Source organism: Erythrolamprus reginae, chromosome 9 (assembly GCF_031021105.1).
Source record: "Erythrolamprus reginae isolate rEryReg1 chromosome 9, rEryReg1.hap1, whole genome shotgun sequence".
NCBI classification, from domain to species: Eukaryota; Metazoa; Chordata; class Lepidosauria; order Squamata; family Dipsadidae; genus Erythrolamprus; species Erythrolamprus reginae.
The window spans coordinates 25,820,927-25,845,564 of NC_091958.1; the positions used below are offsets into that span (position 1 = coordinate 25,820,927).

At 47.8% G+C, this 24,638-nt stretch overlaps 1 protein-coding gene across 8 annotated transcripts in view; it reads left to right on the top strand.

Annotated features, from left to right (window-relative positions):
- HYDIN (HYDIN axonemal central pair apparatus protein) overlaps positions 1-24,638 on the top strand; it is a 164,195-nt gene that overhangs the window by 92,896 nt on the left and 46,661 nt on the right. For 6 of the 8 annotated variants that reach the window (XM_070760601.1, XM_070760604.1, XM_070760602.1 and 3 more), the window contains 16 exons: positions 1,072-1,209; positions 4,169-4,352; positions 4,939-5,080; positions 5,295-5,463; positions 5,875-6,522; positions 7,102-7,317; positions 15,509-15,702; positions 18,110-18,292; positions 18,992-19,111; positions 19,973-20,132; positions 20,217-20,389; positions 21,286-21,484; positions 22,455-22,554; positions 23,469-23,568; positions 24,029-24,197; positions 24,299-24,537. In XM_070760601.1, coding sequence (XP_070616702.1) covers positions 1,072-1,209; positions 4,169-4,352; positions 4,939-5,080; positions 5,295-5,463; positions 5,875-6,522; positions 7,102-7,317; positions 15,509-15,702; positions 18,110-18,292; positions 18,992-19,111; positions 19,973-20,132; positions 20,217-20,389; positions 21,286-21,484; positions 22,455-22,554; positions 23,469-23,568; positions 24,029-24,197; positions 24,299-24,537 — 3,134 coding nt within the window. The remainder of the gene's footprint in view (positions 1-1,071; positions 1,210-4,168; positions 4,353-4,938; positions 5,081-5,294; positions 5,464-5,874; positions 6,523-7,101; positions 7,318-15,508; positions 15,703-18,109; positions 18,293-18,991; positions 19,112-19,972; positions 20,133-20,216; positions 20,390-21,285; positions 21,485-22,454; positions 22,555-23,468; positions 23,569-24,028; positions 24,198-24,298; positions 24,538-24,638) is intronic. The other 2 variants (XM_070760603.1, XM_070760608.1) reach the window with 2 other exon arrangements.

A 24,638-nucleotide genomic window follows, 5' to 3' on the forward strand; every position in this document is an offset into this window, starting at 1 on the left:
TAAGTCTCCTTCAGCACCATTGTAATTTCAAATGGCTGCTGAATGGGTAGTCAGTAGGCAAGGACCACCTGTCTGACAGTTCATTGAATAGTAGAATACCTCCAAATACCAGCTCACAATTGAAACTGCATCTTCTTTCCCCCCTCACTTGAAATGGATAGTCAGGTCAGCTGTGCTTAAGGATACAAGTGCTGGTTGACAGTCTGAATGACACCCAAATACCAACAATTATTTTGTAGACATTTTCTTTAGTCCATTTATCAGGTGATTGGATCATTTCCTGGTTTAGTCTTCTTTCTAAATTCCTTTCTGGCTTTTCTGGGACTCCTTACTATATCTGATGTATAATGTCTGCCAGTGAGAGGTACTTTACATTCATTTCCATCTGTCCATTGTTGTGTTCTAGCACACCAACTCAGAAAACATTTGAAAAACTTCAAAGTCTTCCAGGAAAATTAGCATGTCTGGTCAACCTTATTCTTTGCGAATACCTCTTAATTTAGATTTTATTTCAGAATTTAATTTCTCAATTCTACTTTAGATTTGATAGGCAATCGTGAATGGGCTTAATTGTTTTAGTCTTTAAAATTTAAATTTGTGATTTCAAATCCCTTGAGATTGCAATTTCTAACCTGATTCCTGTCACCTATTTTCAAATGCTTTTATTGATTTTAAGCCCTTACGCTACCTATTCTACTTTCTCCTTTTCTCCTTTTCTGAAAGCAGTAAAAGCAATTGTTAACAATTTTAATCACTTTTCTCTCCAAATCCTATAATTAACTTTGAAAAGGATATATTTAATATGCTTAATATCTTCTACATTTGAAGTGCATTACAAATACTGGCTTCATCTGTGCCCCCACTTCCATATTCCTTTTTGTTGAGGGCCTCTCTGAAATAACCAAAAGAGAAAAAAGTAATAAATCATTTTATTAAGATAGCATATTTTAATATATGGCAAAATAGATAACACAGCAAAGTAAAATATTTAGTTGTTAATTACAAAAAGTGAATGTCCAAAATTTTTAATGTTAGTTAACTAGTGTGTTAATTTTCCAACTGCCTTCTCAGGTACCCTCCAGCCCTATTCCCAGTGCCCCCATCCAGCGACGCCTGAGTATCAGTGCCAGTGGAATTGGGGATTATGGTCTGATGAGTTGCGTGCTTCCAGATGAGCTTTTGGTGGAGATTCTTTCGGAGAGGATGCAGGTAATTGCAGCTGGAAGGAGAAACCAAGGGGAGTGTCCAGTGGTGAAATCTAAAAATTTCACCATTGGCTCACACCCTTTGGTCGAGCCAGTGGGCGCAGAACATATCTCCCTCACCCGCTGTCAGCCTTACATTCGCAGGCAGCTGTGGTGAGCTTTGCAAGCTCCGTGGGCTGGAAGGTAAGACTGAAAGCGCTCGGCCCCCTCCCTTAGCCCGCATCTCCCCGTGGACTCTCTGCAGCACAGCTGCTGGGGGTGGCCAGGCACAATGTGGCTGCGCTGCCAATATCACCCCTATATCAGCCGGCCCTCCCCCCCCCACCCACCTGTCCTCACTCTTCAGCCTGATCTTTGCAATGAGCAGACTTTAACTCTGCCCTTTGCCCTGACCTTTGCAGTGAGCAAACCCCCACGGGCTGAAAGATCAGGGTGATGGCTGGAGGAAGGACAATGCAAGTGGTGCAGCCAGCCATGCAAGGCGTGCCTGGAAGGGCAGTAGAGAGGGCGGGGCTTAATCACCACTGCACGTGGGTGTATACATTGCCCCGGCAGACCATATCCATCCATAAGCCGTAGTTTGAGGATCCCTGACATTGTACTGCATATGCCACATTGCTCAGTTTGTGTCTGGATGTTTTATCCTTGGAGTAGACAAGCTTCCATGTTCTGTCCTCACTACATGTTAGTCTGTGTGCAGCTCAACATGCAGCTAAACCCACATATCCTCCAATAAAGCAGACCATGTTCTTTATTGGAAGAACTAGATATGGTGAAACTGGGGAAAATATGGACACCTACAGTGAGAACCAAATACAAGATAAACAGTATTTAGTTACTGCTGAACATAACAATTAATAAATACAAGCAATTTAAATCTCACCTAGGGTGCTCTGTATGTGGGATGGGTGTGTCCTTGGATAACAATTTGCTGCAGAATAAGATGGATTTTTCTTTGTGCTTCTGCCTTCTCCAAATGCTAAAGAAAAATGGTGGTACCCAAGGTACTCATGAGTGACTGAGGAGAAGAAGAACAGCTTCTTCTTGATGCTAGGGTATGCAGAGTTGCCAAAAGACATGAATGGCTAAGCAAGAGGAGGTTTCTGTATGAATAGATCTCTAGAATGATTGGCCACATCCTTAGGCTATTTAAGGTTGAGCCAAGTGATGCTTCAGTGCAGAAGTCAACTTTTGTTACGTTCCAGATGTCCGCTCGGATTTCTCTCTTGGGATATTATTATTTCAATGATGAATATGAACTGGGGAGTTGGGCTCATTATCTCTGGGCTTCCTGCCAACTCAGAGTGTATCAGTTAATGAGAGCTGTGTGATCAGAGAAAATACCTGTGATTTTTGCCTTTTGTTTTGGACTCTAGTTATCAGCTGGCACCAAACAGACTTATTTCTTGGTTTATTGCTGGATTTCTAAATCCAAACCTTCCTGCTCCTAAAATATTAGAATTACATGCTTAAATCTTGTAAAATCAGTGTGTGGGCCTATTTCTTGGGGGACTCGGACAGAACAGGTTGGACTAGAAACCTCCAAGGTCTTTTATAACCGTATTATTATATGTGTTCTAACCCTGTTCTACATCTGTTATATGAATATGGAATAAATCATTAGTTAAACAGGCTTGTTATTGAATATCTACAAGAAATGATGGCATAACCAGAAATATGTTGGATTTATGCAGAAGGGCAGTTATCATCTGGGTTCCTACTGCAAAGTGAGATTTTTCTGTTTACTGTAAAAGATACCAAGACTTAACAATTGAGATACCACTGGAAAGTTCCTGCTTTCTATAAACAGGGAGAAAATGGTGAAGGTTTTAAAGAAAAGACTGAACAGGCATTTGTCTGAAATTATAGCGAGTTTGCTGCTTGAGCAGTGGTTAGACTAGAAGATTTCCAAGGTCCTTTCCAGCTCTGTTATTGTTAGAAAAGTTTGAGCAAGCTGTGAGTCCCCACAGAAGATAACCTCATTAGGAACATGAAACTGTGTGTCACAAGACCTATAGCAGATTCCAGTCAACTATTATCTGCTGCAGAACTAGTTTTTTGAATGCCAAAACCATATCAGGGGTTGAATCCTACTAGACAGGAGTCTTCAACCTTGACAACTGTATGACTTGTAGACTTCAACTGTCAGAATTCTTCAGCCAGCATCACTGGGATTGAAGTGATGGGAGTTGAAGTCCACAAGTTGTCAAACAGCCAACATTGGAGGCCTATGCTGCAACATTGCTGAAGTTTCTAGATCAGTGATGGCGAACCTATGGCACGGTGCCACAGGTGGCACACAGAGCCATATCTACTGGCACACAAGTTGTTGCCTTAGCTCAGCTCCAAAGTTCATGTGTGTGCCGGCCAGCTGATTTTGGGCTCGTAGAGAGACTCTGGGAGAGTGTTTTTGGCTTCCATTGAGCCTCCGGGTGATGGGGGAGGGTTTTTTTTTACCTTCCCCCAGCGCCAGGGAAGCTTTTGTAGCCTGGGGAGGGTGAAACATGAGTCTACTGGGCCCATCAGAAGTTTGGGAATCAGGCCATTTCTGGCCTCCAGAGGGCCTCCAGGGAGGGTGGGGAAAGCTGTTTTCGCCCTACCCAGGCATTGAATTATGGGTGTGGGCACTCACACATGTGCAATAGCATGTGCACACACACTTTCGGCACCCATGGGAAAAAAAGGTTCGCCATCACTGTTCTAGATCATTCAAAAACAATGCTTGTTTGGTCAAATCATTGGCTTGGATTTTTAAAATCTTTTCTTCTTTATGGACTGGAGAAAATGGGCATTCTTATTGGATGTCAACATATCTCAGCTTCCCTCCATTTCTGGAAGACTCTAATAAGTTGATTCTAGCTACCATTGAAATCTATGTCTTTCACTTGCATTAGCGAGATGTGTGCACAGCATTACCACATTGCTGACTGATCTAAACTTGGTGTGTTTCCATTTTTGAACAGTTGAGTGATTGCTATCGTGGTATGGTATTCGATGGGTTGGAAACTATGTTTTCCCGCAGTATGGTATCAGCACTCCTTTGTCTGCTTAAAGCGATCAACAACCGGCGGTACCTCTATTTTGTGAACCTCTGCCAGGATTTTGCTGCTATGAAAGCTAGAGACATAAGCAAGCAAGAGCAGGAAGGTAAGAACAATGTGGTTTTTGTGAGCCCTTTTTGTGTCTTATTCCCAGTCTCATTCGATAGACTCAGGCGATGAAATTTGCTTCTTTTTTAGTTTATTTATTTGTCAAAGCCAGTACAAAATAGCAGGTATTGGTATAAACATGAACACAAGCAAAGTAGGGACAGGTAATTAGGACAATAAAACAGCAAGACAGGGACGGTGGGCACAATGGTGCACTTATGCACGCCCCTTACAGATGTCTTAAGAATGGGGGGAGGTCGACTGTAGACAGTCTAAGGTTAAAGTTGAAGGGATTTGGGGAAGAAACTCAAGGGTGTCTTTGATGAGTAAGGATATATTGTTTGGATGGTTGGTAGATGTCAATGGTTGTGCATGTGGACGAGGTAGTGGTTGTTGAGCTTGTGATTGAGGTAGTGGTAGTGGTTGTTGTATTGAAATATGATTTTGAGCATTTGGATTTCCAAATTTCTTCTCTTTTTGCAAGAACTGTAATGGGATGGGGACTCGGGCATTGCTATCATTAATGGATGGAAGCCCAGTGGGCAGATTGAGGCATCTCTTTTCCTTCTCGATTTATGTGGAAGAGCGGGAACAGCAGGAAGCTGTTGCAAGAGAGAAGGCTCGTCTTCAGGAAATGGACGAAGAGGAGTATGATGCCCTTACTGAAGAACAAAAGATCCAATTTGACAATGAGCTGCTGCAGGCCTTACGGGACAGAAAAAGAAGGTAAGGAGACTCTTCCCTTATGGGTCTGCCTATTTGCTTGGCAATTTGCACAGAGGAAGGTGACTTGTGTTTTTGTAGCCCTGTGCAGGATGTGGCTCTTACCAAAACTGTGCACCTTAAGTTAGCGAAATACTACTGAAATTCATGGCTGAATGTTTTATAGACATTTATGTAGATTTATTTAAAAATCTTCTCTTTGTGAAATGTTTGGAAGGGAGCTGGAGAAGCTAGCTCGAGAGCTGGAGGAAAAGAAGCACCAACAAGAACTGGAGCGCCTGCGGGAGGAAGAAGAAGTGAAGAAGAAGTCCAAGCGATATAAGAAGGATGGGGGGAAAGAGAAAGAAGAGGCAGGGGGGAAAAAAGGCCAGCAAGGAGGCAAGCAGGTAAGTCTCAAGGGATGTCCCGCCCAACTGCTGCATCGTTGTCAACCCCACCAGGTGGAACAGTCCAGGGCGCCAGAATCTTGCAAATCTTGCATTATCTGGACATTCTTAACTTAAAACAATTTTACTCCCTTTTGCCAAACAACAGAACCTGTATATTTCCATCAGGGCCACCTTCTTAAACTCTAAACTCCACTTTATTCTGGAGCAGTAAATTGATGCCTCTGATGGAGCAATCCAGGTGGCTTTGCTCCCTCAATTGTCGTATCTGATGACCAGGTATGGTGTCAGTTTCCTTAATCACGACATCCGGGTGCTGGAAAGCCTGGAAGCCTGGCTCACAAGAGGCTCTTTTCCTCGATGCCAGCACAATTAGAACAGCTGGAGGCTTCCTTCCTTTTCCTCTCACAGAATCCCACCATATCAGCTTACAAATCAGACGGGAAGCTGAATGAAACTTTAGAGCGGAAAAGTTCTGCAAAGGAGCGTCCAGATTTGAGTATCAATGACAAAGATGAGAAGAAAAAGAAGAGCAGGTCAGCCCTGCAGAATGGGCAGCCAGGTGCAGGGCCTGCTACAGCCCAGGAAGAGGAGGAAGCAGAAAAGGACCTGAGCGAGAATGAGAAGAACTTGGCACAGCGGTTCAAGCTGTATGAGGCCAGCCAGAAGGAGATCGCTCAGATCCTGATCTTCTGGGATAGGATCCAGCTGGTCCAGCTGCAGCCACCAGGCTCAGAGGATAAGCAGGAGGACGCTGAGGATCAGCGCCAGGCTCCATCCGGTCGTAAAGGTAGGAAGGACCGGGAGAGAGAGCGCCAGGAGAGGCTGGAGAAGGAGCGGGCAGAGAAGGAGCGCCTGGAGAAGGAGAAAGCAGAGCGGGAACGCCTGGAGAAGCTGAAGGCCATGGAGGAAAGCAGAGCCGCTGGACTGGAGGGAGAAGGAGGAGAAGGCCTAGAGAGGGACATTGGCATCACCTCTCTGGATATCCATGTGCTCAGTTCTGAGGAGTCCAGTGGCAAGCGGATCCTGGAAAGTGGCAAGCTGCCCAAGGTGATCCAGGTGAGCCCTGGGGTGAGGGGCCCAGTGGGAGGGCTGGGAAGGAGAGTTGCAAGGAGAATGTGATGGGATTCAAGGATTCATTAGCTTGGGGAACAAGCTTACTCAAGGGACATCCAGCCAGACTGAGAAAATACTGGTCACTCCCAAAGGCACAACAAATTAGGTCACCCTTTAGTGCTCTGCCATATTACTAGCTATATAAATATCTATATTTATATGGGGATGGAGGGGGTATCCTCTTCATGGTACAGACTGAGGAACCACCAGGTGGGAACAAGACTCCAGATATTTTGTCCCGTTTTCTCAAAAATTGTTTCTAGAAGCTAATATGTCATCTAAGAGTAGTTCCCTGTGGCTTATGGTTCCTGTATCATTGGCTTGTTTGAATACTGAAGGCTGACCAATCAATGCAGAGCCAAACATGAATCCTAGGATGGTTTGACATGCCTTCAATGGCTGCTCCTAAATAAGTTGATAGGGCTTTGGGATAAGACTAAAAACAAAGGTTTCAGGCCTTGTGTTTGCAGTTTTGTTAAGCATGACGTGGAAGTGACAACTCAACCTTGTTCCTTGCTCTAGATCTTGAATGGTCTGGGGCTGGGCCCTTCAGGACCACCCATTCCTCCCACCGCCTTTTTCTCAGTCATCCCGTACCCTGAGAAGCGACCAGCCCAAGTGGCCTCAGAAGCTCTCAAGCACTTCACCTTCATTGTTCCTGATGATCTGAATCCAGACGACGACAAAAAGGACGGGGAGTGTGGTGTGGAGACCCCAGTGAGTCTCCCCTTGGCAAAGGTAGGGAGGGAGTTGCTGCTTTGGGGTTCCTGAGCTGGCAGGTGCTGATGTTGTTTCTTAGGGTGTAAGCCCAAATCCTGCCATTAAAGCGGGTGGGTTCCTCCCGGTTTGGACCGGTTTGCCCGAACCAGTAGCGACCCTTTGGTGATGTCACAATGACATCACTAAACCAGATCAATCAGTGCCGGTCCATGGATGCAGCCATTTTTTGAAAAATAAATAAATTATTTTATTTTATTTTTCTTCTGAGCATGTGCAGAAGCTGAATTCCGGCACTGTGCATGCAGTTGCCATCTTTTTTTTTTTGGCTCCCCCCCCCCCCTTGGATTTTTCATTACTGAGCATGTGCATGCCCACAAGGCATGCCCACATGGCGCAGGAGGGAGGGAGTGAACCAGCAGTGAGGCAAATTGGAACCCATCCCTGATTGGGGCTGGAAACACCACCACCACCTCCCCGCCCAGCCCAGCCCTTTATCCACTGGAGTTGTCCTTCTGCTTTCTCCGGTTGTTTCCCTGATTCCTGCATTGCAAAATAACGTTGGGTTTTTTAAAATGACAATTTTTTTCCTGTGATTTTGACTGCTGGCAAAATCTAAAATATTCAGTTTGCTGCCGTTCTTCGGAGTCCTACGGCTGGGATTGATGGGGAATTGGGGAGGGGGAGCTTTCGGGCCAGGTTCTTTGTGGCTGGGTTCAGGTAAAGCCAAGCCCAGCCTGGCTTAAATACAGATGAGGTGCTCTGGACGAGCATTCTGCCCCTGCCCCTCTCACCCACCCCGCTCCCCTTGCATCTGGGGGCAGCAGGGTCAAACGCAGGCTCAGCGGCAGGGCAGCAGCTCCGGATGAGCCCACACCTCCCAAAGCTGCCCCCATTGGAGCCGTGAAGGCAAGAGGCAGACACGATGGCTGCATGTTCAGCCCTGTTCCATCGCACAAGCAAAGAAGCACAGAAGTTCCAGCCCATCTGCCCAATGAGCAAAGCGGGCGGCGATGGGAAGGAGACCGCTTGGCAGCAGCAGGCTGTGCAGAATGGGGATAGCGGGGGACCCCCTGCCCCCCCCCCCCCCCCGTGCCTGCCCTCCGCACAGTGAGCTGAACCACTGCCTCCCCTGAACTCCTGGCTGCTCCCACACTAGCGCCCTGTCCCTCCCCACACACTCAACTGCCCCTGTTTGCTGCTCTTAGAGCTGAAGCTAGGAAGACGAGCAGGGCAGCTGTGGTGGTGGCAACGATGCTTTAGGATGGTACATGACAGGGGACGTGCCCAGTCCCAGAGCATTTTCTTCCTTCTCCAGCTGCTGAGAAGAGAGAAAAAGGAAGGGAGGGAGGTAGGGGAAGGGAGAAAGAGACAAGGAAAAAGACAGACAAGGAAGGAAGGAAGGAAGGAAGGAAGGAAGGAAGGAAGGAAGGAAGGAAGGAAGGAAGGAAGGAAGGAAGGAAGGAAGGAAGGAAGGAAAGAAAGAGTTATGACTATAATTGAGCCCAAAATTTTGTTTGCTAAGCAAGAGCATTTAGTGAATTTCACCACATTTTACAAATTGGCCATGCCCATCCGGTCACCTGATGTCTAAGTCACACCCACAGAACAGGTAGTAAAAAAAAAATTGGAACCCACCCTGCAGTAAAGGTGCTGGTAATGGTCTCCTTTGTCTGTATTGAAGAGACAAAGGAGTCTCTCTCCAGCCCCTTACCTTTAGTATATGGTCTAGGACACTGTACAACTGGGGCATATTTAGAGGTTGGGCACCAAGATGGGGAAGGGTCTGGCCACTAGCCCTTCTAACGAGTGCTCCAAGGATTTGGGTAATTGAAAAACATTTTTTTCTCCAATGCACCTGCAAGGAGAGTCCAAGATGGGTAATTCTACAGTCTGATTGGTCGGGACTGAGTTTAATTTAAATATTAGGCAGGCACCGCCCCCTTAGCCCTCCAGTCTAAAAAACTCAGTCGCAGTAAAGGGACTTTGAGTTTGTTCTTCTCATGTTTTGTTGTTAATGTTCATGTTTATTAATAAATTTGTACTAATATTTTTTATTTCTTTTCTCTTTTTTGTCTTGCAGGTGCAGCAAGGGGGAAGGTTTCCTTGGGCAGCCCGGTTCAAACCTCCAGAGGGTTTAACCCTGTCAGCTGCTGCTCCTCTGATATTGTCCCCATATTGTTGGAGGCCCCTGTGGGACACAGAGAGAGCTCCCGAGTTTCCTACTTCCGTGGTAGCGCCCGGTAGCCAAGGTGGTGACTGACGCCTCGGGGGGGTCCGCCCCTCCCGTGGCGAATAGGTCACAGGGCCGCCTGTCCATTCCGGGCAGGGGCCTCCGTGAGGGGATTTGCGCTAGCTGCGCCCCCCTGCCCGCCTGCCGCTCCACGCTACCTTGAGAGCCGACAATCAGCTGGGTGCCTCCCAGCCGCGGAAGCACGCGATCGGCGTCGGCGGCAGATAGCATGGAAATGGAGCGATGTTGGGTGCCGGAATCTGAGGCGCAGGCCTGGTGCCAGGGCCTTTGAAAATGCAGTCGGAGGGCGGGAGAGCTTGGCTTCCCACCCGTTGCCTTAACGACAGTCCGGCGGCCATTTTGGCAAGGCGGGGACCCCCAGGGCTGCTCGGAACGCGCCCAAATGTATCCAAGGTTGCCGAGGCAACGGCCCGGCGGCCATCTTTTTCTACATAATTAAACTGCTCGTTGGGCAACGTCTCTCAGGCGAAGAGATGGGGCACCGAGCGTTCCTCCTGCCTGACAACGCGCAGGCGCAGTCAGAGGCTTGTTTCCGAGGGCTTATATTAACTATCGATCGTTGGTGTGGCGTTGCTGCTCTAACTGTTCTACTTTCGTGAGTAAATACTGACCATGGCGGATCAATCAGCCCAGTCCGGGGAAGAGGCCATCGTTACTAGGCCCAGCACCCCCAAGGAAAGGCCCCAGAAGCCAAAATCTTCTCAAGGGGCCTCTCTCAGGGAGGCTGAGAAGCGCATAAAGGCGCTTGAGAGGCAGTTGGAGGCCTCTCAGAGGTCAGTGGGACCTGCATCTTCTGCTCAGCCCATCCATGCCATCCCTCCGCCAACCTCCCCCATGTTCACACCAGGGGTTGTAGGCTCGGCCTCTGAGAGGGATTGGCTAGACCAGAGGCCTTAGTTTTGGGGAGACAAGCCTCCTGGCCCAGCACTTTGATGGCTCCTCAGGCTGCTGCTCCTCAACATTTTGGACAGTCCCCTGCAGCTACATTCACTCCAACGGCTGCGGGGCTGCGCAATGCTCAGGACGCTTGGCAGAGCATGCCACAGGCTCTGCAGGACTTTATCTCCAGCGCATACACCCAGGGGATGGCTAATGCGGTGCAACAGCAACAGCAGCTGCCAGCAATTCCGGTGCCATCCAGGTATAGGGATCCCTGGATGGCTCCTGCCTCTCAATCGATCATGGAGTCCAGAGAGGAGGATAACTTCTCCAGAGATGAGTTTAGTGAGGCGGAGGATGAGCTGTCTGGCGATGACCAGCCACCGGAACAACCAATCTACACTGGTTTGTTTAAGTCATCCCTCTTCAGGGTCTTGCTGAACAAGGCAAAGGCGACCATTGACCAGGCTGGAGAAGGCGGTCAGGGTGCACCTTCAGCGCCGGGTCAACCCACGGGAGGCCTGTTTGTCTTCCCCAAACAGGAGACGGTTAATGTGCCATCCTCCCACCTGTTCCTGGAGACAGTCCAGCGCCCATGGGAGAGCCCTGCGACAGCCCAGGGCCCATCTAACCTGGACAAGCGCTTTTATACCTTTGACCAGGCTATGGAAGATCTTCTGGAGCTGCCTACGGTGGACAAGCCGGTGACCAGCTTGGTCTCAAATGCCCTTGTCCCTTCAGAGTCTCAGGAGGGATTAAGGGCTGAGGACAAGAGAGCGGACAATGTCGTTCGTAGGGCTCACCAAATGGCGGCTTGGGCCGTAAGGGCTGCATCGGCGGCCTCATTTTTTAATAGAGCTACAATCCTCTGGATACAAGAGCTCCAGTCCAGAGTCGATCCACAAGATGGGAGACTTCGCCAGGACCTGAACAAGCTGTTGGCGGCCACGGAATTCTCCGCGGATGCCACAGTTAATGTGGCTAAGTTCGCCTCTAGGGCAATGGCGTCGTCGGTGGCTTCCCGAAGGCTCATTTGGTTGCGGAACTGGCAGGCCGATGTAAAATACAAATGGGCCCTTGCCTCTTCACCATTCAAGGGCAAGAAACTCTTCGGGGAGGTCCTGGACGATGTGCTAGTGGAAGATAAAGATAAGAAAAAGGTTATGCCTAGATCCAGCAGGAAACAGGAGAAACGCTTTAATCCTTATCAGAGGAGACAGCCCTTTCGGTCGGATTCATCCTCGACCAATAATCAGATGTCGAGGCCCTACTTTCAAGGATCCTTTGGCCAGGGTTCCTTTCGATCAGACAGGGCCTCTCAGTCTGATCGCAACAGGTCCTTTCAAGGCCGCCGCCCCTTTAGAGGTTCCAACAGGGGCTTCAGAAAGGCCAAATGACTTTCCTGTGGATTTCCCCTTGGGCGGCAAGCTAATACATTTCTCGAACATCTGGACAAACACCTCCTCGGACCCCTGGGCGGCTGCCACGGTATCAGAAGGACTGAGGATCGAGTTCCTTCGCCCTCCACCTTGCCACTATCTTCCTTGTCGTACTCCCTTAGACTTTCACAGGAAGAGGCTTCTGTACCAAGAGGTGTCACACCTGTTGGAGATAGGGGCCATCGAGGAGGTCCCTCTACCCCAGCAGGGTATGGGGTTCTACTCAGCAATCTTCCTGATCCCGAAGTCATCAGGAGGGGTACGTCTCATACTGAACCTTCGGAGATTGAACCTTTATGTCAAGTACAGAAGGTTCAAAATGCATTCTCTCAGGTCTATTCTGGCAGCCATCAGGCAAGGGGACTATATGACATCCATAGACCTAAAGGAGGCCTACCTCCATGTCCCCATTTTTCCACCTCACCGAGAGTATCTGCGCTTCAGTCTGGATGGGGCCCATTTCCAGTACAGGGCCATGCCATTCGGGCTCTCATCAGCCCCAAGATCATTCACGAAGCTGCTGGATGTCCTCACGGCCAGTCTCAGGCATCAATCGGTGCGCCTGATGGCCTATCTGGACGACATCGTGATTCTGTCCAGGACCAGAGACCTTGCATATCAGGACTTGCATCTAACGATCCAGACGCTTCAAGATCATGGCTTTTCGGTCAATTTCGACAAAAGCCACTTAACTCCCACGACCCATCTTGCTCACCTGAGGACCATCATAGATTCCAGGAGGGGCCTTGTCTTCCTGTCCCAGGAGAGGCAGTCCACCATCAGGGAGCTCGTTCGGGAATTGACCTCTCAACAATACCCCAGACTCTCCTTCCTATCCAAGCTGCTCGGTACGCTGGTCTCATGTATCGATATCACTCCATGGGCCAGGTATCACTTACGTCATCTCCAATGGTTCCTCTTGCCATTCCAGAGGAGAAAGTCCAGCCACTCTCACCAACGGGTGCATCTCGACGCAAGGGTACGGAGGTCCTTACAGTGGTGGGTGTCCCCAGCACTGAGAAAGGGTTCTCTATTTCTGGAACGTTATCTCCTTACGATGATGACAGACGCCAGCTTGACTGGGTGGGGAGCTCATCTTTCCTCACATATGGCCCAGGGCCTATGGGAACCGTCGGACTTGTGGGATGTCAACATCAATTTTCTGGAGTTGAAGGCGGTCTCCTTGGCCCTCCTCAGTTTCGCGACCTTAGTGAGGAGCCATCATGTACTTGTGCGGACCGACAATGTCTCCACCCGGTCTCACATCAACAGACAGGGGGGGACGCGCTCTTGGAGACTGATGAGGGAGTCGGAGTCCCTGCTCAGGTGGGCGGAGGCCAATCTGGCTTCCCTGTCGGCAGAGCACATCTCGGGGGTGGAGAATGTGTGCGCGGACTGGCTGAGCCGGGAGACCTTGGACCCAGGGGAGTGGCAGCTGGATCCCGCGGTTTTTCTGGACATTGTTCAGAGGTTTGGGAGGCCAGTCTTGGACCTGTTTGCTACTCAGGGCAACTCTCAGCTCCCACGTTACTTCTCCCGCTTCCCGGCCCCGGGTGCGGAAGGGGTGAACGCTCTTCGACTTCAGTGGCCACCAGGGCTCCTGTACGCATTTCCACCGATCTCAATCATTCCCAGGGTAGTGCGGAAGATTCTGGAGCAAAGGGCGGAGGTGCTGTTGCTGGCCCCTTACTGGCCTCGCCGCATTTGGTTTGCGGATTTGATGCAACTGTCAGTGTCGCCCCACTGGAGGATTCCGGACCACCGGATCTCCCTCTCCCAGGGATCGATATCACATCCAGAGCCTCAGTGGTGGCAGCTGACCGTGTGGCGATTGAGCGGGAACATCTGAAACACCAAGATGTGCCAGACACAGTCATCGATACGATTCAGGCTGCTCGCAGGCCTTCGACAAGAAGAATCTACCAAGCGACCCTGGCTTCCTTTTGCAAGTTCTGTGAGGAAAGGGAGGTGGATCCACAAAGGGCCTCCCCTCTCATGGTCTTAAGCTTTCTTCAGGCAGGCTTGGAAAAAGGACTCGCACCAAACACGTTGCGCCGTCATGTGGCCGCTTTATCCACGATAATAGGAGGAGACAGTTACCGCCCCCTCACCAGACATCCTTGGATCAGGGACTTTCTAAAAGGGGCCGCCAACATCAGGCCACCACCGATACATCGGTTCCCTTCCTGGGATTTGTCTTTGGTGTTACACGCTTTAACTGGTCCTCCATTCGAACCGTTTCGCCATATTCCACTCCGAATGTTGACTCTCAAGACTGCTTTCTTGGTGGCGATCACATCGGCCAGGAGGGTCTCTGAGATTGCTGCTTTCTCCACCAGGGAAGACCTGTGCAGGTTTCACCCGGATAGAGTGGTCTTAAGACTTGATCCAGCATTTCTCCCAAAAATCAATTCCACCTTTCACAGGGCACAGGAAATAGTCCTACCAGATTTCTGTGCCCATGGGACTCACCCTTCAGAGCTGCGGTGGCATAAAATCGATGTGAGACGAGCCTTGAAAATTTATATCCGCAGGACTCAGGAATTCAGAGTGTCAGAGGCTTTGTTTGTGTCCTTTGCAACTAGATCGTTGGGCACCAAAGTCTCTTCTCAGACCATTAGCCGCTGGTTGCGTGAGTGCATTGCAGAGGCTTACAAGACTAAGGGTTCTCATGTACCACAAGGACTTACTGGACATTCTACACGCAGTGCGGCCACTACAGCGGCCTGGAGAACTCAGGCTTCGTTAGAGGACATTTGTAGGGCAGCCACTTGGGCGGCTCCGTCCACATTCGTCAGACATTATCGGATTGACTCCTTTGCTTCCGCGGAGGCAGCTTTTGGGAGGAGGGTATTGCAGCGGGTGTGTTCCTTTTCAGAGCCCCCGGTCCAGCCTTCTCCCTCCCTTTGTTAATATCTTGGGTATATCCCATCTTGGACTCTCCTTGCAGGTGCATTGGAGAAGGACCGTTGAACTTACCTGAACAGTCTTCTCGATGCACTGCAAGGAGAGTCCAATCCCGCCCGAATTCGGGACCGGGGCTCCTGTTGGAGGGTGGTGTGTGTTTTTATCTTTACTAGTTACCTTGAATGTTTCAATAAATTTTGTTAGCTTTACTGCTCCTTCGTTTCCTTTAGACTGGAGGGCTAAAGGGGCGGTGCCTGCCTAATATTTAAATTAAACTCAGTCCCGACCAATCAGACTGTAGAATTACCCATCTTGGACTCTCCTTGCAGTGCATCGAGAAGACCATTCAGGTAAGTTCAACGGTCCTTCTCTTTAGAAAAGAGAAGAAAACTACAATGCAATTATAACAAAATACAGAGTTTGAAGGGACCTTTGAGGTTTTCTATTCCAACCCCTTGCTCATGCAAGAGACTCTATATCAGCGGTAGGCAAAGTTGGCTCTTCTATGACATGTGGACTTTAACTCCCTGAATTCCTGAGCTAGCATGATTGGCTCAGGAATTCTGGGAGTTGAAGTCCACATGACATAAAAGAGCCAACTTTGCCTACCCCGCCCTATACCAATTCAGATAAGCTGGTGTCCAGTCTCTTAAAAGCTTCCAGTAGATGAATGTTAATGTTGATATTTGAATTTATTGGCATTCTATCTTGATTTGCTTCTACTGGCTTTCAGGAGGATCTGGCCACCCCGACTCGAGGCAAGTCCAGGAAGGAGAAACCTGAGGCCTCCCGTGAAGCCCCAAAGGAAAAGAAAGGCGTCTCTCGCAGCAGGAAAGGCATCCACCCCACCCCTGGCACCATGACGGCCCTGTCTGAGCTTGACCAGGGCAGCCTCACCGCAGAGGCCTCCAGCGAGAAGCTGCTCAGGTTGGGATCCTGAAGGGGGTGGGGAAACATTGATAAATCGGCCAGCCCTAGCTGTCTGTGACGGGGATGGGGTGGGGTGAGGAGTGCGAGAATGGAATGGAATATAGAATGGATCGGAATGGAATGGAAGGGAACAGAATAGAACAGAACAGGATTCTTTATTGGACACACAAGGAATTTGTCTTGGTAGGAAATGCGGTGGCCACAGATGGGAACCGGACTACCCCTCCCCCATACAGAAATAACAGTTTCTTTTGAAATGCCCATTTTTCTGTCTTTTTGCTATTTGAAAATATTTTTTAAAAAAAGTTTTATTGAACAGTTTTTTAAAAAAACATACAAAATATGCATATATGCAAAATCAAACATAGAAGAACCCCCCCAAAAAAACACACAATCCCCCCCAACATATTACATCAATGTTACATAACATAATCTTACAAAATATGAACAATTTATGTTACTATTCATTTTGCAGGTTAGCACATCATTGTATCTTCTATATTGCTGTATTTCTTATTCCTTAAACTTATCTATGCTGATATATTTTCTTTTCTTTACCTTTTAACATCTTATCCAAATCTATTTGCTTATCTCCTTATATTCTATATACGTTGCTATTTAAATTTATTTTTGTATTCCAACCAATTGTACCAATTTATCCATATTTTGTAAAAACAGTTTCCCCTTTGTTCTGTATTTCCATGGTTAATTTGTTCATTTCTGCACATTCTAGTATTTTTGTTATATTGTTGAGCTTGGTGCTCCAGTGTTGAACATAGGTGATCCTAGCTGTAGTTATTATATGTAATATGAAGTAATGATTGCATTTACTTATCTTCTCTTTTATAATTCCTAGCAAGAACAATTGCATTTTAAAAAAAAAATAATTTTTATTGACCATTTTCCCCCCACAAACTGCAAGTTTCAGCCTGAATAAAATTTTAACCTTGTAGCTACTAGATAGCAATATTTTCAATAGAAAAAAATATACTAAGAGAAAAAAAGGACTTTTTAAAACTGCTAACTACTATTGTAATTCATAGCTCAGAGAAAAAAAGTAAAGAAAAAGAAACATCTCAATAATTCTAGACTTGCGACCGCCAGAGTCCCTTGTTCTTTTTAAAAAGGCACTTTTCCTTTAGGACTTCCGAAAAGCGCTCTCTGTTCCACTCCAATCACTTTTCCCGCCACTAAATAGGAAGTGGCTCTTCCGCTGCTTCAAGAACTCTTTCCTAACTGATTTAGAGTCAAAAAATTTAATTTAATTAATTTAATTTAGTTTAGTTTAGTTTAATTTAATTTGTTCTATGCCGCCCAATCCCTAGGACTCAAGGCGGCTCCCATCCAGACCCTTACAGCTTCCAGGCACCAGCACATCACATCAATCGTTTCACTGAATTGGCATGGGGTGGAGATGTATAACTGGGTTTCATCAGTGTACTGATGATACCTCACCCCATGTCGTTGGATGATCTCACCGAGTGACTTCATGTAAATGTTAAAAAGTAGGGAAGAGAGGACCGACCCCTGTGGCACCCCACAAAGTAGGGGCCGAGGGGTAGACCTCTGCCCCTCCCCACTAACACCGACTGTGAATGACCTGAGAGATAGGAGGAGAACCATCGTAAAACAGTGCCTCCCACTCACAACCCTTCCAGCCATCACAGTAGGATACCATGGTTAATGGTCTGGAAGGCCGCTGAGAGGTCAAGAAGCCCCAGGATAGAGGAATAACCCCTATCCCTGGCCCGCCAGAGATCATCCATCATCGTGACCGGTCCTGAAACCAGACTGAAAAAGGTGTAGATAATTGGCTTCATCCAAGGACCGTCGGAGCTGGAGCACCATCACCTTCTCAACAACCTTGCCCAAGAAGGGCAGGCTGGAGACTGGTCTAACGTTCTTCAACCTGGCTGGATCCAGCGATCATTTCTTGAGGAGAGGGTGCACAACTGCCTCTTTCAGCGGCTGCGGAAAGGACCCCTCACTCAAGGAAGCATTAATCAATGCTTGAATCCAGATGTATGTCTGTGACTCAGATGCGCACACATTTTCAGCACCCGAGGAAAAAAAGGTTTGCCATCACTGGTATAACTTGACTAGAAACCCTCCAAGGTCTTTTCTAGATTCTATTCCTTTCCATTCCGTTCCTAATTTATTATGCCCTCATCCTGGGAGTTTCTTACCATGCTGACTGTGGCTTTCTACAGCCTCCTTTTCATCCTCTTTCCTTGTTTTTTACAGGGCAACTTAAGGAAAAGGAACGGGAAGGGGAAGGAAGGGGCGTCTTTTTCACAAATGAGGACACCTTTCTTTTGTGATGGCGCACATGAAGTTTGCATTCAAAAGTTTGGTCTTAGGGACCCTGGCTTAAAGCAGATCTGTTGTGCTTTGTATTCCATAGGTTGAACTGCTTTCGCTGGATTGTGCCTGCTAATGGGGAGGTTTCAATGCGCATCCATTTCTCTTCCATCAAATTAGGACTTTTTGATCAGGTCCTAAATTTTGAAATTGTTGGAACTCGGAGACAGTATCAAGTGTGCTGCAGAGGCATCTGCACGTACCCGACCATTTCCCAGGATCCCACGTAAGCAGGAGGAGACAGCTCCACCCAGTCACGGGCATCTTCCATGCTTCAACACAGAGCAATGAAGCTGGGCATATCGTGGTCCTTCTTGTGTCCTCCAGTGTGGATGCAAGAGGCCCCTCCATCTTAGCCTTTGTCTGTGGCATCATTTCATGAATAAAGGATGCGACCTTGTGGGTTTTTCTAGCTTTTTGAAGTTAGTGATCAGAAGCTGAATTGGAAATTGAATAACATTACTGGGACCAAATCTCCTCTTTGCATTTTAATTGTTTTGGGTTACATGTGATTTTATCTTCTTCGACATAGTGAGGTTGAGCCTGTTGCTGAAAAGTTATCTTCCTACAGACAAAATAAATGTGGATTTTCCATCTAAAATGGGTGGGAATTACATTATCCTAAGAATGAAGATTATACTTTTCAACAATTTGCTCTCTTTCTACTGTCAACATTTGCTGATCCTGGAGGACAAGAGTGTCCTTCTTAAGAGCCATTGCCCTGTAGAGGGCCTGGTCTGCATTGGACATCCCAGTTCTTCAGATCGTGTTCCTCTTTCTCCTTGTTCCCCAGGAAACCAGCAGGGTTCCTTAGTTGCTTGCTCACCTCAGCTCCTGCCTGCTCAGGGATCTCTGGGTGGTGTCTTGTATGCTTGGAACTTTTACTTTGTTCAGCTGCTGATGCATCCTTGCTTCTCTGATTCAGGATAGTTTTCCCCCACCGTAAGAAGTCTATCAAACCTGATGAAATTGTGTACAAGAAATACATCCTGAGCGTGGGTTTATTCCAGTTTGGTCCCTTGCTTTGTGGCAGGTCAAGAGAAAGGTGAGTTATAAGAGAGTGATAAGGAAATAGTAGAAAGCTCAAGGGGGGGAGGGTGTTTCAAACCGGGAGTCTTTTTTTCCACCAAAGCCATCAAAAGCAGTGATGGGCTAAAGGGGTTTTCTGGCCTCTTCATGTTTCTAAGTAGGAAAAACCCTAAAGCAGTGATGGGGAATCTATGGCATGGGTGCCACAGGTGGCACACGGGGCCATATCTGCTGGCACACGAGCCGTTGCCTTAGCTCAGCTCCAATGTGCCGGCCAGCTGATTTTTGGCTAGCAGAGGCTCTGGGAGGGTTTTTGGCTTCCAGAGAGCTTCCTGGGGAATGGGGAGGGGGTTTGTACCCTTCTCCAGCTCCAGGGAAGCCTACTGGCCTCACCAGAAGTTGGGAAACAGGCCGTTTTCGGCCTCCAGAGGGTCTCCGGGGGTCTCGGGAAGCTGTTTTCACCTTCCCCAGGGATTGAATTATATGTGTGGGCACTCGTGCATGTGTACTAGAATGTTCACACTCTTTGGCACCCGAGGAAAAAAAGGTTCGCCATCACTGCCCTAAAGAATATAACAGTGGCCAGAACAGACTGACTGTGGAGTAAGGAAGTGTAAGCTGAATTGCCTTTTAATGTCTAAAAGAAGAGGCTTCATATAACGTGCAACATCAGAATCACAGGATGTTTAGGTGTTATTTATTTATTTATTTATTTAAGCAAGTTTATGGAACTGCCTAACTCAACTGACCCTTACAGTATAATATAATATAAACAACTAACCAAACCCTCAATAAAGTGGTTGAAACAACAATAAATGTAGCAGCAACCAAAAGGCCCTTTGCCTTCTCTCTTCTGCCTCCCTCCGGTGCTCCCTAGGTACAAGGCTGTGCGATACACCAACCACTTTGAAAAGCTCACCATCCTCAACGTCTCCCCTTTGGAGGTCGAAGTGCATTTCTTCTTCCAACAAGACTCCAAGGCCGTCACTTACCTCCTGGACCCGCCCATGCTGACGCTGAAGCCGAACCAGAAGCAAGTAAGGGCGGCAGGCCCCGCTTCTTTCCCCGGGGGCCCTGGCCTGAAAGGAGGTGCCACTCAGGGCCCTTTCCTGTCCTTCCAGGTGTTGACCGTCTGGGCTTACCCAACAGCGGCTGGTGTGTTTGAAGACAGCATTGTCTGTTGTGTGAAGGAGAATCCGGAGCCGGTCACCTTCCGGATCTGCTGCCAGGGGGTACGCCCAGAAGTGGAGCTGGACCGCCGACTGCTCCATTTTGAGAAGTTGCTGCTGCACAGGTTGGGCTTTAGGGAGATCAGCCTGTTTCAGCCCCCTGTTTGTTGACGGCCACTCATTGTGTGCCTCTCCCTTTCACCTGGATTATCGGGGGGGAGGGGGAATATTTTAGGAGACTTTTGGCCAGTCTTCCGGCTTTAGATATCATAATGCTGCTAAAGACTAAATCTAAGTTATTTGATTGGGATTGGGTTGGGGGAATCAATGAATGTGGCCATCTGGTTTTCAACAGCAAATGGCCATCCTGCTAAGGGCTTTGTAGGGGATTTCCGAAAACCTTGATTAATAGGTCATATTACTTGCTTGTATATGCACACTGTAAGCTTATGCAACCAGAGACAAACTTCTTGTGTGCCCAACCACCCTTGGCCAACAAAGAATTTCTGTTCTGTTCCGTGCCATCATGAATCGGGTTTCAGAGGTCAAGATGGGAGAAAAATTAGGTTGCAGTGACGACCTATGTTTGTGGCTTGATGTAAAAACTGATTGTGAGCAATCCTATACTACAACCGAAGTATTGGATTTCAGAAAAACAAATTTCAATGAAATGGGGGGATATTTAAATAATGAATTAAAGGGGAGGGATAAAACAGCAGGACTGAGTGCCCAGTGGACTGTATTAAAAAAGGCCATCTTAAAAGTCACTGGACTGTATGTAAGGCAAATAACTAAAGGTAAAAGGAAGAAGATTTTGCTGCTGATTGTGATCTTGTTTTGCAAATTGATTGTAGAGACTCTTTAATATGTTTTTATATAATAAATTGGTTTTTAATGGATTGTTTGTTTAAAAATCTGTATGAGCCACACAGAGATGAAAACAAGGCAGGTCGACTGAATTTACACTTGAAGTTGGGGTTTCAAAATCAATTGGCAACTGCCCGGCTTCTCTTCTTTTCAGAAAAGAAACAAAAACCCTTTACCTAAAGAATGTGACTCCCCTGCCAGTCGCCTGGCGGCTCAGCGGCCTGGAGAATATTGGCGATGACTTCTGCTTGTCCGAGGACATCGGCATCATCGAGCCTTTCACTGAGCACTGCCTGCTGGTCAGCTTCAAGGCCACGAAGGCCCTCAACCTCAAGAAGGCTATCCGTCTGGAGGTGAGTCCTCCAAGACAAAGCGAGCATGCAGCTCGGAAAGCTTGCTGGATTTGGTTGCAATGAGGCCATTAGGAAGATTTGCAAAGATTTTGCTAAGTTTCCATTCACAAGTGGTTTCCCAACACATCCCCTCCCTGACAATCATGCCGTCACTAGAGGCCGGGGCAACCCAAAATGGACCGGACCCTGCCTTCTCTGGACTACAGGGCCCACAGAGATAATAAGTAGGGCACGGAAGATGCCCGGTTACGTCTGCATCAGAGACACTGGACTGTAGGGAGGGGAGGCAGCAGCTTCTGGCAGGGGAAGAGGAAGGACAGGCAGCACTGCAGAAGCAGCAAGACCAAGAGGAGGGATTTGCTCCTCAAGACAACACAGCCACCTTACAGGGTTCCTGGTGGGCTCTTAGGGAATTTTTGGGAGAGGATCTAGAAACAGGGGGAATGGGGGGGGCACAGAGACTGATGGGGAGAAGGGGTGGTCTTGAGCGACAGGAGAAGACAAAATGGTCAGACAAAAGCCATCTTGAGTCAAGTCAGCACAGACAACACCCCCCTCCCCCAAACGCACACAGAGTTTTCAGATAGATAAAATTGTGGTGTTGCACAAGCGTAAGGCTTGCAAGATTTTGTTGCTGTAACCTTATAAAAAAATAAACATTGGCCCACAGGACTTTGTTTCTTAACCTGGTGGACCTTGAAGGGCCGACAGGATTGTCCATCAAGTCTCAGGGATTGTGTCTTTTCTGTCACACTGGAGCAGTGTTCCTCCCCAATTATTTATTTGCTGTTTATTCATCAAATATATATTTCCCTTCAATCACTCAATACCTTGGAAGCTGATATAATGTGTAGGACATGTATATTTATGAAAGAGAGCCGACCGGCTCTGGTCTTCAGCAGGCAGCGCCTAGGGCTGACCCCGCCAACTACGGTGTCCATCGGAATAACAGTCTTTGTGGTCATTTTAGGTTTCTGATGCAGAAAATGTTCTGGGGATTGTTCAGATTGAAAATATACAGATTGTTGCTGAGGCCTATGATGTGGCCTTGGACATTAGTTTTCCCAAAGGTAAGTTATCATTTATTTATTTATTTAAATTAAATTAAAATTTGGACTCTTTTGAAACTCTGAGGTTTTTCAGCCGAGTGCTCACTGGGAAGCCTTTGAAGAGACTCAGTCCTTCTCCGTCCGGCGCCCCACTCCCCAATTACTTCCCTTGGTCCACAGCCGTTTCGGCTGCACTTGCTTTCCGCATGACCTTCCTCTTTTGGATCAGAAGACAGTGATGGAGGTTGGATCCTTGCCCTCAAAGGAACCACTTTTAGACACATTTTTATTTTATTCAGAAAGTTAAAATACAAAGAGGGGAAGAAAAACCTTACAAGAGCAATGCAAAGCTAAACAAAACATTGAAAAAAATGTACATTACAAAAGAGAAAAAAACAAAAAAGGCACATATAAATATGGCACAGAGCCCGGCTACATGAGGGGCCGCCTGTTCCCCCTAACATCAGTCTGCCCAACTTCATCCAGTGGGGTTGGTGCGCTCTGGGTTCCTTCAGTTAAACCAGGTCTCTGCACAGCAACACCCCTCTGGATGGGGTGAGGCCGTTTCTTCCCACCCGGCCAGATCTGGATTAACACCCCCCCCCCCCCACACACACACACACACTCCGTGAAGCTCTTCACCCAAGAGGCGGGGAAATCTTTCCTTCATTGCACTTGCCATCTTTTTCTTTTGTTTCTTTGACATTTGAAGTTGGGTGTCGCGTTGTTGTTATCCACCTGCTCTTGAAGAGTGTGTTGTCGGGCAAAGACCCAGCCAGAGCTGAGCATCAGCATTTTTGGGATGCCCTGTGACAAGGGAGAAACTTTGGCCCAGCGTTTCTGCTCGCTGGAGTCAGGCAGAAGAGGCATTGCAGAAGAGCATTCTGAGCATTTTCCTCGGCTTCACACCTTGTTTTCTGTTTGTGGCCCTACAGGAACAAACGGTGGTTTGGAATTTGGGGTTGTCAGAGTTATGGATGAATCTAAGCAAATGTTATCAATGAAGAACAAAGGCAAATATGAGATTGCTTTCAAGTAAGCCCTGCTCTTCAGAGGATTCCCTTTAATCTCCCTTTGCTCCTTGCTTCAGCACCATTAATGAAAGCTTTTCCTAGCTCAGTGGTAGCCTCAAAGATTAGTCATTTGAGTTAACCTCCAACTCCAACAATCCAAATCCCGCATGCCCTTTTGGTTCAATAAAGTCTGCATTGTTCACATTTAATTTCAATGATAATATTTGAGGCTTTTTTAAAAGTTTGAAATGTGTCCATGCATGCTTTTCATCCGGAATGGTCCCCTTGCCACAGTGGGCTGCTTGTTGGTTGGAGAGGCACAAAGCTCTTTGAGAGTTAGACTAAGAAATTGTGATTGGATGGGTGGGTGGATGGATGGGCAACTGAGATGATGAGACCCTACACCACAAATGTCTCATCAGCTGTTAAAGAAAGGGATGCAAGAGATTGTGGATTTTTAGGATTGTGTTCTTCTTCCCCAGCTTGGTTATTGAATCCACAGAATATGGGATGTCTAACATGGGTCAGCTGTTCACCATCCAGCCCCAGAAGGGGAATCTTGGTCCCAATGACCGTCCTACCCAGGTCCAGATTGTCTTTCATTCAAAGAAGGAAGTGAAAATTGAGGACAAGCCTGTTCTGCAGTGCCAGGTAAGACCCTCTGGCTGAAAAAGAAGGCAGCTCAGCTAGCACTGGGGCCGACAAGGTGGGAACCAGCCCTCAGCCTGAGCCTCTTCTCTCCCTCGCTCCAGGTGATTGAGCCTTCCCTCTGCGAGGGGGGGGAGACCATCGCCACCATCCCCATCCGATTGTCCGTGCAGGCCTTATTCAGCAAGTACAATATTGTCCCTCCATCTGTCATTAACTTTGGGCCCCTGATAAACGGCACCCGGAAAGTCGGCAGCTTCACCATTGAGAACAAAGGGGTCCTGGACTTTAAGTTCAACATTTGCAAGCAAGTCCGCGAGGCTGTGATTACAGCAAGGAAGGGGTGAGCTTCGTCTGCGGTGATTGGGCCGCTGGAACCCATCGGCCCGATTTGTTCTGTGCATGGAATCAGGTGCCCATAAAAACAGAGGCATTTTGTAAATA